A 16,484-nucleotide genomic window follows, 5' to 3' on the forward strand; every position below is an offset into this window, starting at 1 on the left:
TGCCGCCCATAATTACTACTTTTTTAATAATAATTTTAACTAATCTTTTATAACTCAATTTTATAGCATTTTAATAATCACTACTTATTTATTAGTATAATTTAGTAGTTGATGATAATTACTAATTATTAAATTACATTTTGATAATCACTGCTTATTAAGTAGTAATTAATAATACTGAATTATAATTGCTACTCTAATTAATATAGCTAATAAGTAGTGATTATTAAAATGTTATTGAGTTAATTTTTTAAAATTATTATTAAAAAAGTAGTTATTAGTAGTAGTACAATTATTCATGGATTATAGGTAATTAATTATTTTTGAATAATGAACATTGATATTGCATTAATTGCAATATTGCATCAATTGCATTGATGATAATTAGTTATTACAACACATTGATTAATATTGATAATGGTTATGAAAGGTGACAGTTGTTTTTCTGTGTTTTAATGTAACGCTCTGATTGTATGACTGCATAAACAGATTTATGCTGTTACCTGCTATAATGCAGAAGATACTCGAACTTCCTCAGCCAGCTGTATACTGTACGACACTCAGACTGATTTTGCTGTCGGACACAAAATCACACATCAAAGATAATCTTTGGGGATTGAAATAATGCCGGCTAAGGTTGTTCAGCTGGTTCTACTTGCCGTTTATTGTTTTCGTTTTTGAAATGATTCATGGTGTTTTTTCCAGAAAACACCAGTCTTCTCCTTGCTGCTACAGTAGTTCTGCAGGCCCAAAACATACGACTTTGCTTCAGCTGTTTGCATGTCTAACAGTTGCCATTGATGCACCCTGTTGTTCACCATTTGTGTGCATTCTTCTTAAAGTTAGTAAAAAAAAAACTATTGCAGAAAACAGTTTTAAGTTGTCGTATTTATCATTTTCTTTGCCATGGTACAGTCTTAATTTTTCCATTTAGAGGTCTTGAAAAGGTCTTAAGTCTTGAAATTTGTACTTGAAAAATGTGCAGATACCCTGAGCTACCATCTGTAGTCAATCATGCTCCCTAACAGGAAATTAAGAGGCCTTGGCAAGATAAGAGACATTCTGGAAGTTTCAGCACCTCTGAATTAATAATCTAAGTGAGCATTTGGAAATTGTCTCTTTGTGTATAATTTTTTACCATGTGCTGATTTCAGTAAACCCAAAGAAAATTTAAACTTGTGCACCAAATTCTAGTCGTTTTTTTTTTTAAACGAAGGATGTATGCTGTACATTCTGCCACAGAAAAAGAACAGTTCAAAGAAATTACTGAAAGCCCAAATATTGCCATAACATTCATATCCAAGATGACATGTCCCTGTATGTAAACTTCTGACCACAACTGTGTGTGTGTGTGTGTATATATATATATATATATATAATATATCAATCAAATAATGTATATTATTTTGTGTGCGCGTTTGTTTGTAGGTGGTAAACTATGCACCATTCACACTCTTCCCTTCCCCGATGCCTACAGTACTCTTTCACCAGGCCCTTGAACTCGCAACCCATTTTAATCGGCTGATAGACAGAGTCAGTCAGAGTCCACGTTTCCTTGAGGAGGCTCTTGCAAGGTACTGCTGAAGTGGCAACAAGCTGTTTAAGAAATATATATATATATATATATATATTATTTTTACAAAGTGTAGGGCTTTCTAAAGCTAATTTCTTTTAATCTTCCCTTGTTAACTTTAGGAGAATGTGAATGTGCAGTTTGCTTTTCAGAACTTTTTTTTTTTTGTCTGTGCTCCTGTTCAAGCTCATTAACTGTGATATGTATCTTAACAGCACCATCAAGGTTGACAGTTTCACATCAAAACTCTTCAGCATTTACAGACAAGTTCAACAGGAACCTCAGGACATGGTAATATAATGTGATGATAACTAGGATGATTTAATGCATGTGCAAAACTCTACTACAGTGGGGCAAAAAAGTATTTAGTCAGCCACCAATTGTGCAAGTTCTCCCACTTAAAAAGATGAGAGGCCTGTAATTTTCATCATACACTTCAACTATGAGAGACAGAACGGGGAGAAAGAATCCAGGAAATCACATTGTAGGATTTTTAATGAATTAATGGGTAAATTCCTCGGTAAAATATGTATTTGGTCACCTACAAACAAGCAAGATTTCTGGCTCTCACAGACCTGTAACAACTTCTTTAAGAGGCTCCTCTGTCCTCCACTCATTACCTGTATTAATGGCACCTGTTTGAACTCGTTATCAGTATAAAAGACACCTGTCCACAACCTCAAACAGTCACACTCCAAACTCCACTATGGCCAAGACCAAAGAGCTGTCAAAGGACACCAGAAACGAAATTATAGACCTGCACCAGGCTGGGAAGACTGAATCTGCAATAGGTAAGCAGCTTGGTGTGAAGAAATCAACTGTGGGAGCAATTATTAGAAAATAGAAGACATACAAGACCACTGATAATCTCCCTCGATCTGGGGCTCCACGCAAGATCTCATCCCGTGGGGTCAAAATGATCACAAGAACGGTGAGCAAAAATCCCAGAACCACGCAGGGGGACCTAGTGAATGACCTGCAGAGAGCTGGGACCAAAGTAACAAAGGCTACCATCAGTAACACACTACGCCGCCAGGGACTCAAATCCTGCAGTGCCAAACGTGTCCCCCTGCTTAAGCCAGTACATGTCCAGGCCCTTCTGAAGTTTACTAGAGAGTATTTGGATGATCCAGAAGAGGATTGGGAGAATGTCATATGGTCTGATGAAACCAAAATAGAACTTTTTGGTAAAAACTCAACTTGTCGTGTTTGGAGGAGAAAGAATGCCGAATTGCATCCAAAGAAAACCATACCTACTGTGAAGCATGGGGGTGGAAACCTCATGCTTTGGGGCTGTTTTTCTGCAATGGGACCAGGACGACTGATCCGTGTAAAGGAAAGAATGAATGGGGCCATGTATCGTGAGATTTTGAGTGAAAACCTCCTTCCATCAGCAAGGGTATTGAAGATAAAACGTGGCTGGGTCTTTCAGCATGACATCAGCATGATCCCAAACACGCTGCCCGGGCAACAAAGGAGTGGCTTTGTAAGAAGCATTTCAAGGTCCTGGAGTGGCCTAGCCAGTCCCCAGATCTCAACCCCATAGAAAATCTTTGGAGGGAGTTGAAAGTCCGTGTTGCCCAGCGACAGCCCCAAAACATCACTGCTCTAGAGGAGATCTGCATGGAGGAATGGGCCAAAATACCAGCAACAGTGTGTGAAAACCTTGTGAATACTTACAGAAAACGTTTGATCTGTCATTGCCAACAAAGGGTATATAACAAAGTATTGAGATGAACTTTTGTTATTGACCAAATACTTATTTTCCACCATAATTTGCAAATAAATTCTTTAAAAATCAGTGTGATTTTCTGGATTTTTTTTCCTCATTTTGTCTCTCATAGTTAAGGTATACACTACCGTTCAAAAGTTTGGGGTCACTGAAATTTCCTTATTTTTGAAAGAAAAGCACTGTTTTCAATGAAGATCACTTTAAACTAATCAGAAATACACTCTATACATTGCTAATGTGGTAAATGACTATTCTAGCTGCAAATGTCTGGTTTTTGGTGCAATATCTACATAGTTGCTGGAAATGGGTCTCTATACACCTATCACTCCAGTGTTCTAATGGTACAATGTGTTTGCTCATTGCATCAGAAGGCTAATGGATGATTAGAAAACCCTTGTACAATCATGTTAGCACAGCTGAAAACAGTCTAGCTCTTTAGAGAAGCTATAAAACTGACCTTCCTTTGAGCAGATTGAGTTTCTGGAGCATTACATTTGTGGGGTCGATTAAATGCTCAAAATGGCCAGAAAAATGTCTTGACTATATTTTCTATTCATTTTACAACTTGTGGTGAATAAAAGTGTGACTTTTCATGGAAAACACAAAATTGTCTGGGTGACCCCAAACTTTTGAACGGTAGTGTACCTATGATGAAAATTGCAGGCCTCTCTCATTTTTTTAAGTGGGAGAACTTGCATAATTGGTGACTGACTAAATACTTTTTGCCCCACTGTAATTGCTCCGAAAATTAATTATTTACTGCAAATAATTTTGTCTTCGTTCATCTATGCCAGCGACGTATACTGACCGTCAGAACAATTAAATACTCTTCCAATAGATGGCAGCAGGTAGCTAATTAACCTGTGTATCTACCTGTTGCCATTCAAACAGCAGAATTAATAATGCTTCAGGTGTGACAGCAGTGATGGCGATAGATAAATATTTGAAAAGAAAAAGTACACAATCCAGACTGGGCCCTGGAGAAAATTCTGACCCAGATGAAGGCCCTAGTATGAGTAGAGGTCAGAAGAAAGCAAAAAAGGTGATTTTCCACAACCTATCCGTGCGAGCTGGGCTTTTCAAGCATGACTGCTATAAAAACTAAAAAAGGAGAGTGACTCAGAGCTGTTGAAGATCTGTGTGCGTCTTCAATTCCTATGAGTATATCAGCTTTGTGTTCAACTAAACAGGCCTAGGTTTCCCACTAAGGAAATTGTGAGTAAATTGAGACTAGATTATCATTATATTTCATTTTTTATATCTATAATTTTTTTGTTTGTTTGGTGGTGTGCCGTGGGATTTTTCAAATGTAAAATGTGCCGTGGTTCAAGAAAGGTTGGGAAACACTGCTCTACACCGCAAGCCAGAGACAAAATTCTCTCACAAGTGCTGGCTAGTGGGTGGGAACTGGCTAAAGACCAAATTGGGAGAAAATGGGGAGGGAAAAACTCCTTTGCTGTCTTGTTAACTTTTAAACAGACGACATTTTGATCATATTTTTACTATTAAAATCGTGTTTCTTATTAATCCACATTTTATTTGACTATTTTTGTTGCTTGTGATAAAGATGGAAGATCTGTGAAACCTAACACACTGTCTTCCTGCTATAAATCTAATTTCTCCTTTATTTGTTTCCTAAAGTTATGCAAGCTTTTGTATTTAACTTTGTTCTCATGCTGTTTCTCATTTGAGGCAATAATACTGTGCTTGAATCGCTCTGATTACATGATTGATCATGTGGATGGAAAAGAGGCCTTAAAACAGATTGAAATAAACACTATTTCAGCCAGTTTTGGGGGCCTTTCCTCACGTACACCAAATGTTCATCGGTGAGTGTATGCGCTTGCTTGAATGTTTAGTAGCTCAATTTATCCCAGTGCTCTAGCCAGAATGTTAATGTGACTCACTGTGAATGGAAGCTGAGTTTACAATTTAGCAGTTCACATATCCTTATTTCAGGCACATTCTGAAGGTTGCAGGCCTGTTGGAGGAAAGCAAACTGATCTTGGATAATAATCCAGCAGCAGGTCTGGCAAAGGGCTTGGCAAAGGCCTGGGAGCTTTATGGCTCTGAGAGGTTAGTTTAACATTTAAGGCCTTTAAATTAGTAAAGAGCTTCATGTATATTGACTGTCACCCTATGAATGGCAAATATATAATAAAGTACAAACATTTTATTCAGTGAACCTTTGTTAAGAATTATAAATGATCCATGTTTCTTGTGTCTGCTTTAATAGTAAATTAATGTATGTTTATCACAGGGCAGTTGTGATGTTCCTAGTCGAGGATGTCGAGAGGAACATTTATGACCAGCGATGTGTGGAGAATGAGCTTTGGGCAAGGTAAGATGCTCTTACTCATCACATACACAATATATAAGGCTTATTATTTAATGTGTTGACTGTAGGTTTGGTTTGTGTAGCAAGTGTTCTAGGTGGGTGGAGCACAGAAGCACGGCAGGCCAGAACTGAGTTCTCAATAACTCTTTTATTGTCAGCTTTTCAGCTTCTACACGTTTACTCATACACACGCCACACACACACGTGTTCTGGTCGGGAGAGCTCCCTTCCTCCGCGCTCCCTCTCCTCTTGTAGGGCATGGTCACTGGGGAAGACACACAAACACGGGTTAATTCCTGTCAGGTGCAATGATTCCGCCACTTACCTTCCCTGACTCCGTTCTCCATTCACAGACCGATGCTTGACCACGCCCCCGCTGCCACAGTTTGATACCAACATTTTGGGTACAGTACAATACCTGGCATGGTAGAACGGTAAAGGCACTAGTTTGGTACTGTAGGTGCAATTGCACTCCTCACATGGGGCACCAAAATTATGTGGATGCAGTTAAGTTATACAATCAGTCTCATACAATATCAGTTAATTAATTTTACTAATCAATATTTCTATTAATTATTAAATTGCGTGTGTGCGTGCGTGCACAGGCTTAACACAGGGCTGTTTGTGCGCGAAAAAGGTGCAGGAGGGGACCGTAGGTGCTCTGTGTGACCGATTAGACAAAGGCGCATAAATAATTGTTGGCATATACAGGGAGTGAACCCACAATCTTGGCATTATAAGCACCACACCCTAACCAACTGAGCTAACCAGCCCTTAGTTTATTGAAGTCTGAATGTTTAGGTGTGTATACTAGTGCGTGGTAAGGAAGTGTTAGAGAGATATAGAAAGTGATGAGGCATGCAAAATCTATCTACCAGAGTAAAACTAAGAAATACAATAACATGATCAAACCAAAACTGTGGTTATTGTGTGCACACTTGAAACAACCTTAGGTTTAAATAGCACTTTTCACATGAACTAATCAAATTAAGAGACACTCTGTCTCTGGCATCCTTCTGTCTTGGAAGAGAGTGGAGAAGCGCCCGGTCAGTCTTTTGTTGAGTTGCAGTGTCTACTGTGACTGTACAGTCCAATCCTGGAGTGGCAGACTCTGTTGCACCTGCTGCAGGTGTAGTCATAGTTGTTTATCCCCGTGGGTGCCAAGTCGGCCTTGAGTCATCTGCACTGTCTTCTCTCCTCCCACTGCTCAACTCTACTCCTCTCTGCTGTCTGGACTCCAGTCTTGATGGCGAGGCACCAGCTGTCACAGTTGGCTGTCACGGTCTCCAGGTCCGCTGAGTTGATGCCACGTTTGCAAACGTCTTTGAATCGAAGGACGGGCCTTCCTGCAGGTCTGGAGCCAGCGGCCAGCTCACCGTACAGCACGTCTTTTGGAATACGGCCATAGTTCATGCGGCTTACGTGCCTGAGCCAGCGCAGTCATTGTTGGGTGAGGAGGGCAAACAAGCTTGGTGTTTTGGCTTGGGCTAGAACTTCAGAGTTTGGAACATGGCCCTGCCACGTGATGCCCAGTAGTCATCTGAGGCAGCGCAGGTGGAAAGTGTTGAGTCTGCGTTCCTGGCGAGAGTATAGGGTCCAAGTTTTGCTTCCATAGAGGAGTGCTTGGTACACAGGCCTGATGCACTTTCATCTTGGTGTTGGTGGTCAACATGGAGTTGTCCTACACTCTTCGACAGGCGAGCCATTACTGAGGATGCCTTGCTGATCCTGGTGTTCAGCTCGATGTCCAGGGAGAGGTTGCTGGAGATGGTGGAGCCAAGGTAAGTAAAATTCTCCACCACTTCGAGGGTATGGTCGCTGATGGAGATGCAGGGAGTGCTGGTGATGTCTTGGTCCAAGCACGGGCGCAGATAGAGGGTGGGACGGGTGGGATTCGTCCCACCCAGATTTAAATTCACCTCGTTCGGTCCCCCCCCACTTATAGGGAGGAAAAAACGTCTGTGCCGTCTTTCTTTGCATAAGGCAAACCTCACGGAAAAATCAAAAGACTAATTACCATTCGGTTTATTGAGGTGCACAGCAGTACATACATAGTTGCAACAACTCGCATAAAACAAAACAAAGACTGATATTCGGTTGGTTGAGCTGTGCAGACTGCACAGGTTGCGAGCTCGAGCTTGGTTGCTATGGTTACCCACAACAAGTTTGACAGGCATATCGGGGACAGCTCTTAGTTCAGGACCCCAACACGGCATGATGAAGGGTGCCAAAACGAAAAGGCAGAAACCGATTGCATCGTTTTTTCAAAAAACAACGACTGTAAGTAAACTGTGCCTTCCTTTATCATATCACCTTGCAATTTTTTAATAGTCTGTTCAAAGTAATGTCGTAGTGAAAGTAAAATCATACGGAGTAGAGATGCCTTTCTGGTAGCCTCCTTCTTTCGGTGGTAGCCTGTAGATACAGTGCTCAGAAGGCAGTTTTAATGTTTAATCTGGCGTTCCCTGCCATAATTTCAACACATGGTGGGGTTGGGGTTGCTTTGCTGGCAGCTTTGTCGTCCCCCCCCCCCCCCCCCCCCCCCAGTTCAAAAAATGTATCTGCGCCCCTGGGCCCAAGGTGTTAGTCTTCTTTAGGCTGATGGTTAAACCATACTCTGTGCAGGCACCGGCAAAGCTGGAGATGAGGCGTTGTAGGGCTTCCTCCGTGTGGGCAGTCAGGGCAGTATCGTCTGCAAACAGCAGCTCACGGATGAGAACTTATCGCGTCTTGGTCTTTGCTCGGAGGTTGGCCAGATTGAAGAGAGTGCCATCACTTCTGGTGTGGAGGAAGACTCCATCAGAATGCTTGAAGGCGTGGTGGAGCAGCAGCCAGAAGATGATGCCTAAGAGTGTCAACGCGAGCACACATCCTTGCTTTACCCCATTCTTGATTGGGGAGGAGTCCAAGGATAAGCTGTCATACTGGACAGTCTCCTTCATCTCATCGTGAAATGAAATGATCAACCTTAGGAGCTTTGGGGGACAGCCAATCCTCTGGAGCATGGTGAAGAGATCTTTTCTGCTGACTAGGTCAAACGCCTTGGTCAGGTCGATGAAAGCGATTGTACAGGGGTCGATGCTGTTTGCAGCACTTCTCTTGGAGCTGTCGAAGGGAGAAGACCATGTCAATGGTTGATCGCTGGGCTCTGAAGCTACACTGTGCCTCTGGATAGACCTGCTCTGTGAGTTTCTGCAGCCTGTTCAGTACCATGCAGACAAAGGCCTTGCCGACAGTGCTGAGGAGAGCGATTCCGCCATAGTTGTTGCAATCGCTGCGATCACCTTTTTGTTTTTATACAGCGTGGTGATTTTTGCATCTCGCATGTCTTGAGGCATTGTCCCTTCTTCCCAGCACTGTAGCAGGAGTTCGTGGAGATGGTTGAGGGGAGACATCTCATTGCCGGCCTTGATGAACTCTAGAGGAATGCCATCGTTTCCTGGAGGTTGATGGCCTTGTGGAGTTCCTCAACAGAGGGCAGGGCATCGAGCTCTTCTATGACAGGCGGGGGGGTGTTCTCTACTGCTGTATCAGTGACCGAGGTCTCTCTAGCACAGTGATTCCCAACCACTGTGCTGCGGCACATTAGTGTGCCGTGAGAGATCATCAGGTGTACTGTGGGACATTATTCAATTTCACTTAATTGTTCTGAAAATTAATTATTTACTGCAAATAATTTCTTTGTTCATCTATGCCAGCGACGTATAGTGACGGGCAGAACAATTAAATACTCTTCCACTAGATGGCAGCAGGTAGCTAATTAACCTGTGTATCTACCTGTTGCCATTCAAACAATAGAATTGGTAATGCTTTGGGTGTGATGGCGGTTAGATAAATATTTGAAAAGTACACAATCCAAACTGGGCCCTGGAGAAAATTCTGACCCAGATGAAGGCCCTAGTACGAGTAGAGGTCAGAAGAAAGCAAAAAAGGTTGTGGAAAATCACCCGTCTATGCGAGCTGGGCTTTTCAAGCATGACTGCTATAAAAACTAAAAAAGGAGAGTGACTCAGAGCTGTTGAGGAAGATCTTCATGTGTGTCTTTCTTCAATTCCTGTGAATATATCAGCTTTTTGTTCAACTAAACAGGCCCTGGTTTCACATTGAGTAAATTGAGACTAGATGATTTATATATACTTTTTGTGACGTTTTTATTCGGTGGTGTGCCGTGGGATTTTTCGAATGTAAAATATGTGCCGTGGCTCAAGAAAGGTTGGGAAACACTGCTTCTAGCATACAGGTCCTGGTAGTGCTCGGCCCAAGTTCTTCAGAGCTTCATTAATGGTGTTGGTGAAGCGTTCACGCAAGTCAGGGACCAAGGACATGACTGTATTGATGCGAGGGTGTCCTTTCTGCTTTGAGTGGTGGATTTGTTTGGGTTGAAGGCGCAACTTGCTGCCCACCAGCCAGTGGTCAGTGTTGCAGTTAGCACTGTGGTAGCTGTGGGTGACGAGCACATGGTTCAGTGAGGCTCTTCAGGTGATGACTAGACCTAACTGGTGCCAGTGGCATGATCTGGGGTGTCGCCAGGATAATCGACAGTGGGGTTTTGTGGGGAAGAACGAGTTTGTGATGCAGAGGTCGTGGTAGGAGCAGAGCTCTAGCAGCCACTGCCTGTTCTCGTTCAGTCTGCCGGCACCAAAGTGACCGATGCAGCAAGGCCAGGAGTTGTGGTCAGCTCCAGTGCGAGCATTAAAGTCCCCGAGGAGGAACAGGTGTTCAGTGGCTGGCATGGCTTTGACTGTGGACTCGAGTTTGTCACAGAACTCATCCTTCACTTCAGCGGAAGAGCAGTGTGTTGGAGCATAAATGCTCAGGATGTTTACTGTGCCTGAAGATGTTGAGAGGTGAAGGGAGAAAATATGGGGCATACCATTTGTTGGTGGTTCTGTTGAGGACAGGAGAGAGTTTCTCACTGCGAATCCAACATTGTGCAGTCGGGGCTTCTCTGGTTCCTTCCCCTGCCAAAAGAAAGTGTAGTCCCGTTCCCTAAGGCTGCCGTTCGAGGCGAGTCTGGTCTTTTGTAGGGTGGCTATATCGACATTAAGTCTCTAGCTCCTGGTCGATGATGGCTGTTTTTCTACTGTCATCTACTTGTTGCAAGTCGTAAGAGAGGCCAGGGCACATAGTCCTGACATTCCAGCTTGCCAGCCGCAGGGCTGGTCTTTTTTGCGTTTCTTCTTACTGTCTTTGCCTGGTGCAGGGTTTGCAGTCTGCTTGTCGGTGTAGTTCCGAAGCTCAAAGCACCCATTGAAGCAGGCAGACTGTGGCAGGTCAGCATCTAACTGGCTGGGGGCTGCCCAGCTTGAGGCGGGCGATAGCTGACCAGTGGGACCTGAAGATCCCTCCCACGGTCAGACAACCCGTAGCGTCCAAGCTTGTGCCAATTCGCTGTGGACCTATAATTCGTAATTGCTGCCTCTTGTGTTGTTTCTGCCGCTGGGTCAGCGGCACTGAGTGACCTCTCCAGGGCGCAAGCCTGGGCAAGAAATATGGAGATCCTGGGATGCTCAGTCATCAGAACCCCCTTCTCGGCCTCACTGATGTGGTCCAAAGGAATGCAGTGTAATGCATTTGGCACCAGCTCGGCTGCAGGAGCTGCTGGAAGGTGTGTGGAGTTCGTAGTACCAGCTGCCTTAGGGGCTCCACTCCTGATTTTCTGTCAGGGTTTACTCCCCTAGCCTTTGCTTCTCCCGAAGATTGCACAAGGCAGTGTGACTATTTAACCCCTCGCTGGAATCCTCTGCGTAGCCACATTTCCTGTGCCGTCCCCATCAAACTCCAGTGATCGCCACAGGAACAACTGCTAACCATGGAGCATTAGCAGGATTTTCTGTCAGGGTTTACTCCCTTAGCTCTGTTGTGTTTGGCCGCAGGTCCAACCTACGTTACCGGTGTCACCTCGAGGAAGATGTGGCTCTTCACCACACACAACAGGCATTGATTGTAGAGAGGCTGAGTGGCCAGCTCTTTAGTGGCCATGTATTACGCATCACATAGCCCTGGGGTGCATGAGGACCAGTCTGAGAGAACTCAGGAAAGGTACCACCTTTGACACCAAACTAAGACGAACGTTGCCCAAATGCCAGCCTTACCTGGGACCGCTTTTGCGTGGCAGCATGAAGGAGTTAATCAGTGATCCTCCGTTTCAGCGTGTTTTTCTGAAAAGAGCGGAGCACAGCTTCAGTTAAGTTTTCATGAAGCTCTGCTATGTTGCAAAAGTCCTTCCCAGGCGGGATCTCGTAATCCAGAAGGTACTTGGTCGAATGCTCGTTGGCTGAAGACGTGGCGGGAACCGCTCGCCTCTAACCTTCCTAATTTGCGTTATTACGGTGTAGTAATAACGGTAGCCGATTTCAAGCACCACAAAAGCGAAACAACGTGCCTGAGGTACTTTTAACCATAGCCAATGGTCCATACAACACCACGCGTTAGTTCCTTTGTTTCTTCGCTTCCGCCTGCAGGCCGTAGTGTCTTTTTAATACTGACTGAGAGAGAGTGAGGCAGAGAGTGAGGCACGTGTGGTTTTGGGAGGACGGAGTTGCAGGGCACCGGCAACCACACGTGTCCACATGGCGGGACGCGGAAGAGTTGTGTCTGGAGGTTGGCAGAGAGAGTCAGATAGCGAGACTCTTAGCGCGCGCCAGTCCGAGAGTGTGTGAAACTTGCTCAGATTACCCAATTTATAGATGGGCTTGCATCACAATTTACAGTAGTACACTACCCAATCGTGGTGCAGTGAAAAATGAGAGGAAGCGGATATCGTCTGGGGCAGGAACTGAGGGAATGATGGGGAAATGTAGTTGTGGAGATGTGCTGTACCTACAGTACAAATGCAGTCACTCAAGCAGTCAATAAAATGTTCATACAAACTGTTGCAATTTAAAACATTTAAAAGTTGTATTATTTAACCACTGTCTGTGGGTGACTGGTGTAGAAAGAAAGATTTATAAATAGGCTAATTTCACAAACATCTGACGAAGGTTATTTCTATAGCTTCATTATTTTTTCATTCATGAATTCATTAAGGTTTAGACTGCGAAGTAGGCTCAGGCTATTTCCACACTAATACGTTTTAGTTTTAAAACAGTGTTTTAAAACGAAAATTATCTCTATCCAGATGAGCATTTTAGCTCCATTTCAGAAATAATTTCCATCCGTAGTAACATGCCTGAATACCCTTATCACGTGACCATTTCCATACACTGGGAATGTGCGCGCCGGTATAAACAGCTGATGCCATTTGTTTTCTTCCAGGAAAGGGTCATGTGACAGGAGCATGATGAATCAGGAAAGCCTGATCAAACCCAATTAGGAAGTGAATGTGTGTCTGCGTCATTGTTTTGAAGTGTCTTGGTTTTTGCCCATCTACAAAAACACGGTGGTGTGTTGCAGGCCTGAAACACAGGAATCGATGTACAGTGTCTTGCAAAATTATTCATCCCCCTTGGTGTTTGTCCTCTTTTGTCGCATTACAAGCTGGAATTAAAATGGATTTTGGGGGGGGGTTAGCACCATTTTGATTTCCACAACATGCCTACCACTTTAAAAGGTGCAAATTGTATTTAACAAATGTAATGATCAGACAATTCATGAAAAATATCTTGGGATCATACTGTCTGTAATGAAATACAAGTCAAAATTAATTTTGAAATCATGCATTTTTTTTGTATTTCCTAAGACTTTCCAAAGTCTTAATATGTATTAATGTTAAAGGATACACACAGGACCTTTATTTTTAAATACATTTCTGAGTGGATAGTACAGGGGTGGGCAAACTTTTTGGCTCAGGGGCCACATTGACTTTTGAAATTTGCCAGGCGGGCCGGGCCAACACCAAATTCATACATATTGAACATAAACCAGAAAAGCTTTAGTGTTATTGTAAGGCCTTCACTGACAGAGACCCAAATGCAGATCAGATTGACATTTATTTTAGTTCTCAGTCAACAAAGGCAGAGCAGAAAAATGTTTGCAGTTCAATAGATTGGCACTGGATCCATCCAGAAAAGTAATACATACACACGTGATAGTAAGAAAAGTAGCACACTTAATTCTTAAATTACATCTTTGAGCTGCCAGGATGAGTAGGATGCCAGTGTATTTGTATATTTGTATCATTTTATACATACGACTAAATTGCATATCATTAAATTGAACTAAATTACATATCAGTACATATCATTTTTGTACATTTCACCGAACTCGTAGATATACACCTGAGTGGGTTTTTTTTTTTTAAACCATCCACTTCCAGCCTGCCAGTACAACCAACCACCATTAGTAGGAGAGGTACCACACCATTCCAAAATGTTTGCAGATCAACAGTTTGGGTACCACACCATGCCAACATGTTTGCAGTTCAGTGGTTTGGCACTGGATCCATCCAGCCCACAAAATCAAACAAAACGGCTCAAGAAAGCAAAAAACTCCAAACTGGTTTTCAGGTTCAAAGTCACTCACTGAAATATTTCCAGTCCTCAAAAAATCAAAACACAGGTTCCAAACAGGTTTTCATATTCCAAAAGGCCACTCATAGATCAGAATAACCTCCACAGGCAAAAGTCCAGGAACAGATATAAGCAGAAGCAAGATCAGCTGCTCATAATACACCTATAATAGCAGACAGGGACATAAATGAGGGGCGGAGCAGACACCCAAAAGCACACGGTACTTAAAAACAAATACCAGCACTACAGCAGCCACCCACGACAACCAAAATTACTAAGAGTTATACTTTTTTTTTTTTTTATATTATTATTGTCTGTAAACATGTGACTACCATCTTATTACAGCTCCAACATAGTTTTAAAAAGAGAACGTGTTAATACTCGTATTCACTCAGCAACCACTGAGCTGTATTCGTCCGTTCTTGCACGGACTGGTTGTTAGCATAATTAGCATGCTTGGAGGAAAAGTGCCGTTTGATGTTATATTCCTTTAAAACTGCAACGGTTTCTTTGCAAATAAGGCATACAGCCTTTGATCGGACTTCAGCAAAAAAAATATTTAGTTGTCCATTCTTTATTGAACACCCTGCACTCACTGTCCACTTTTCTTTTTTTAGGACCACTCATTGAAAAGTTTTATCCTGTGTTCTCAAGATCATCAGTGGCACGGGGGCCAGAATGACTTCCATGGCATGCACTGCACCACTCTGCAAATGAAATCTCACGTGAATACGACTGACTGGAAAGACGGATCTCTAGAACACCTGTCTACGTGATAACACTGACGCTTATAGTTTATAGATCTGCTCAATCGTGTTTATATGATTGTCTTCCGCGGGCCGGATTAAAAACGCCAACGGGCCGGAGTTTGCCCACCTCTGGGATAGTATCTCCGTCCTTGACTCTTGTATGCTGCATACATGGGAATAAAAGAAATGTATTTTTGAGAGTTAAAATTGACCGTAAAGTTGTCATTCGAGCTGAGCCAGCCAGCCCTGAGTGCGTGACGTCACAGCGATAACTAACTGGTTTTAAGGCCGAGGCCTTTGACAGCTATAGACCAAAGTTATGTAAATAAAAAAAATTTATGGTGAAAGTGAGAAATACCGTAACCGACTTGCTCAACTAAGATTGATTTGACTTCATTGATTGTGGGTTGACTCTCATTAAAACAGGATAGGTATGTTAACTTATGCAACATGCATGTAAATGCATGCATTTTCACTGATAAAACGTAAAAGGCTAATTAAATAATCAAATGAACTGAGATCACATTCTGAAGCAAATTAAATAATCTTATACTGGTAACTTCAATACAAGTTATATGTATTAATCTAAATGCAGGTAAACAACGTGTTGTTTTATATCCAAATGAGAGAAGGAGCTCTGTTCTCGCTTCTTGAAGGCCAATCTTATGGCTGATTTTGTTTTGAAACAATCTGACTTTCAGTTATTCGTTCAGTTCTCTGTTTATTTGCTTCTTCCACGTAAGGACGAGATGGCAGCAATATCCAGTGGAGAAATTAGACAGCTGCTACACTCATTCTCCATTTTCTCCATACTGAGTACTCCACCATTACTGCTCGGCTCAGGCAATTGCTAAAACCCGGGACGGAACATCACCGGTTTTAGCAACAACCGTGGGGAGGTCACTGCCCGAGCGATAATATGTCGCGTCCCGTTTCGTCCTGGATTTTACCAACAACCCTCGGTTCACACTCCGGGAGAACTGGTGCAACTGAACTTTCCATTTAAAAAAAATAAAATAGGGGGCGTCATGGCTCAGGTGGATAAGGCGCCGTTCGATTCTGACCCGAGGTCATTTCCCGATCCCTCCCCGTCTCTCTCTCCCACTCATTTCCTGTCTCTACACTGTCCTATCCAGTAAAGGTGAAAAAAGCCCAAAAAATATCTTTAAAAAAATAAACTTTCCTTTTCTTGTCATTTTCTACTCCTTTAATTGTTGGTACTGCACCCTTTTTCAATACGGGCTTAAAGCCAACGCTCCTCAACAGATCAGAGGCCTCGCATGAGTCTTCAGTAAAATGAGCAGAGGAGAGACCATTTTGTAGGCGCCCAATGTGCCCGTGAACTTCTCACAAAACGCATCCAAATCTTTGCAGTTTGAACATTCTTGGGCCATGAATGCAACATAAATCCACCTGTCGTGTTGCTGCATCGTCCAGCAACACATCTACTTGGCATGGCGATAAATTAGCTCAAAATGGAGGATAGAGTTGCAGTGAGCTCTGTTTTAGTGTAGCAGAAATGGTGAGGAGACAGAGACTTCCTGCTGTGACGTTATGGACTTCAAGATCATTCGCTCAGACCGCTACCTACATGAATCATTTTAATCGTAAAAATTATTACATTAGATTTATTGTTAACGCT

The 16,484-nt window shown here is 42.8% G+C and overlaps 1 protein-coding gene across 5 annotated transcripts in view; it reads left to right on the forward strand.

Moving 5' to 3' along the window:
- The window catches only part of LOC132896820 (glutathione synthetase-like), a 52,669-nt gene that overhangs the window by 31,609 nt on the left and 4,576 nt on the right, over window positions 1-16,484 (forward strand). For all 5 annotated transcript variants that reach the window (XM_060937910.1, XM_060937908.1, XM_060937909.1 and 2 more), the window contains exons 3-7: window positions 1,429-1,574; window positions 1,789-1,864; window positions 4,998-5,134; window positions 5,265-5,381; window positions 5,566-5,646. In XM_060937910.1, the coding sequence (XP_060793893.1) occupies window positions 1,429-1,574; window positions 1,789-1,864; window positions 4,998-5,134; window positions 5,265-5,381; window positions 5,566-5,646 (557 nt within the window). The remainder of the gene's footprint in view (window positions 1-1,428; window positions 1,575-1,788; window positions 1,865-4,997; window positions 5,135-5,264; window positions 5,382-5,565; window positions 5,647-16,484) is intronic.

This window comes from Neoarius graeffei, chromosome 13 (genome assembly GCF_027579695.1).
Source record: "Neoarius graeffei isolate fNeoGra1 chromosome 13, fNeoGra1.pri, whole genome shotgun sequence".
Taxonomy (NCBI): domain Eukaryota; kingdom Metazoa; phylum Chordata; class Actinopteri; order Siluriformes; family Ariidae; genus Neoarius; species Neoarius graeffei.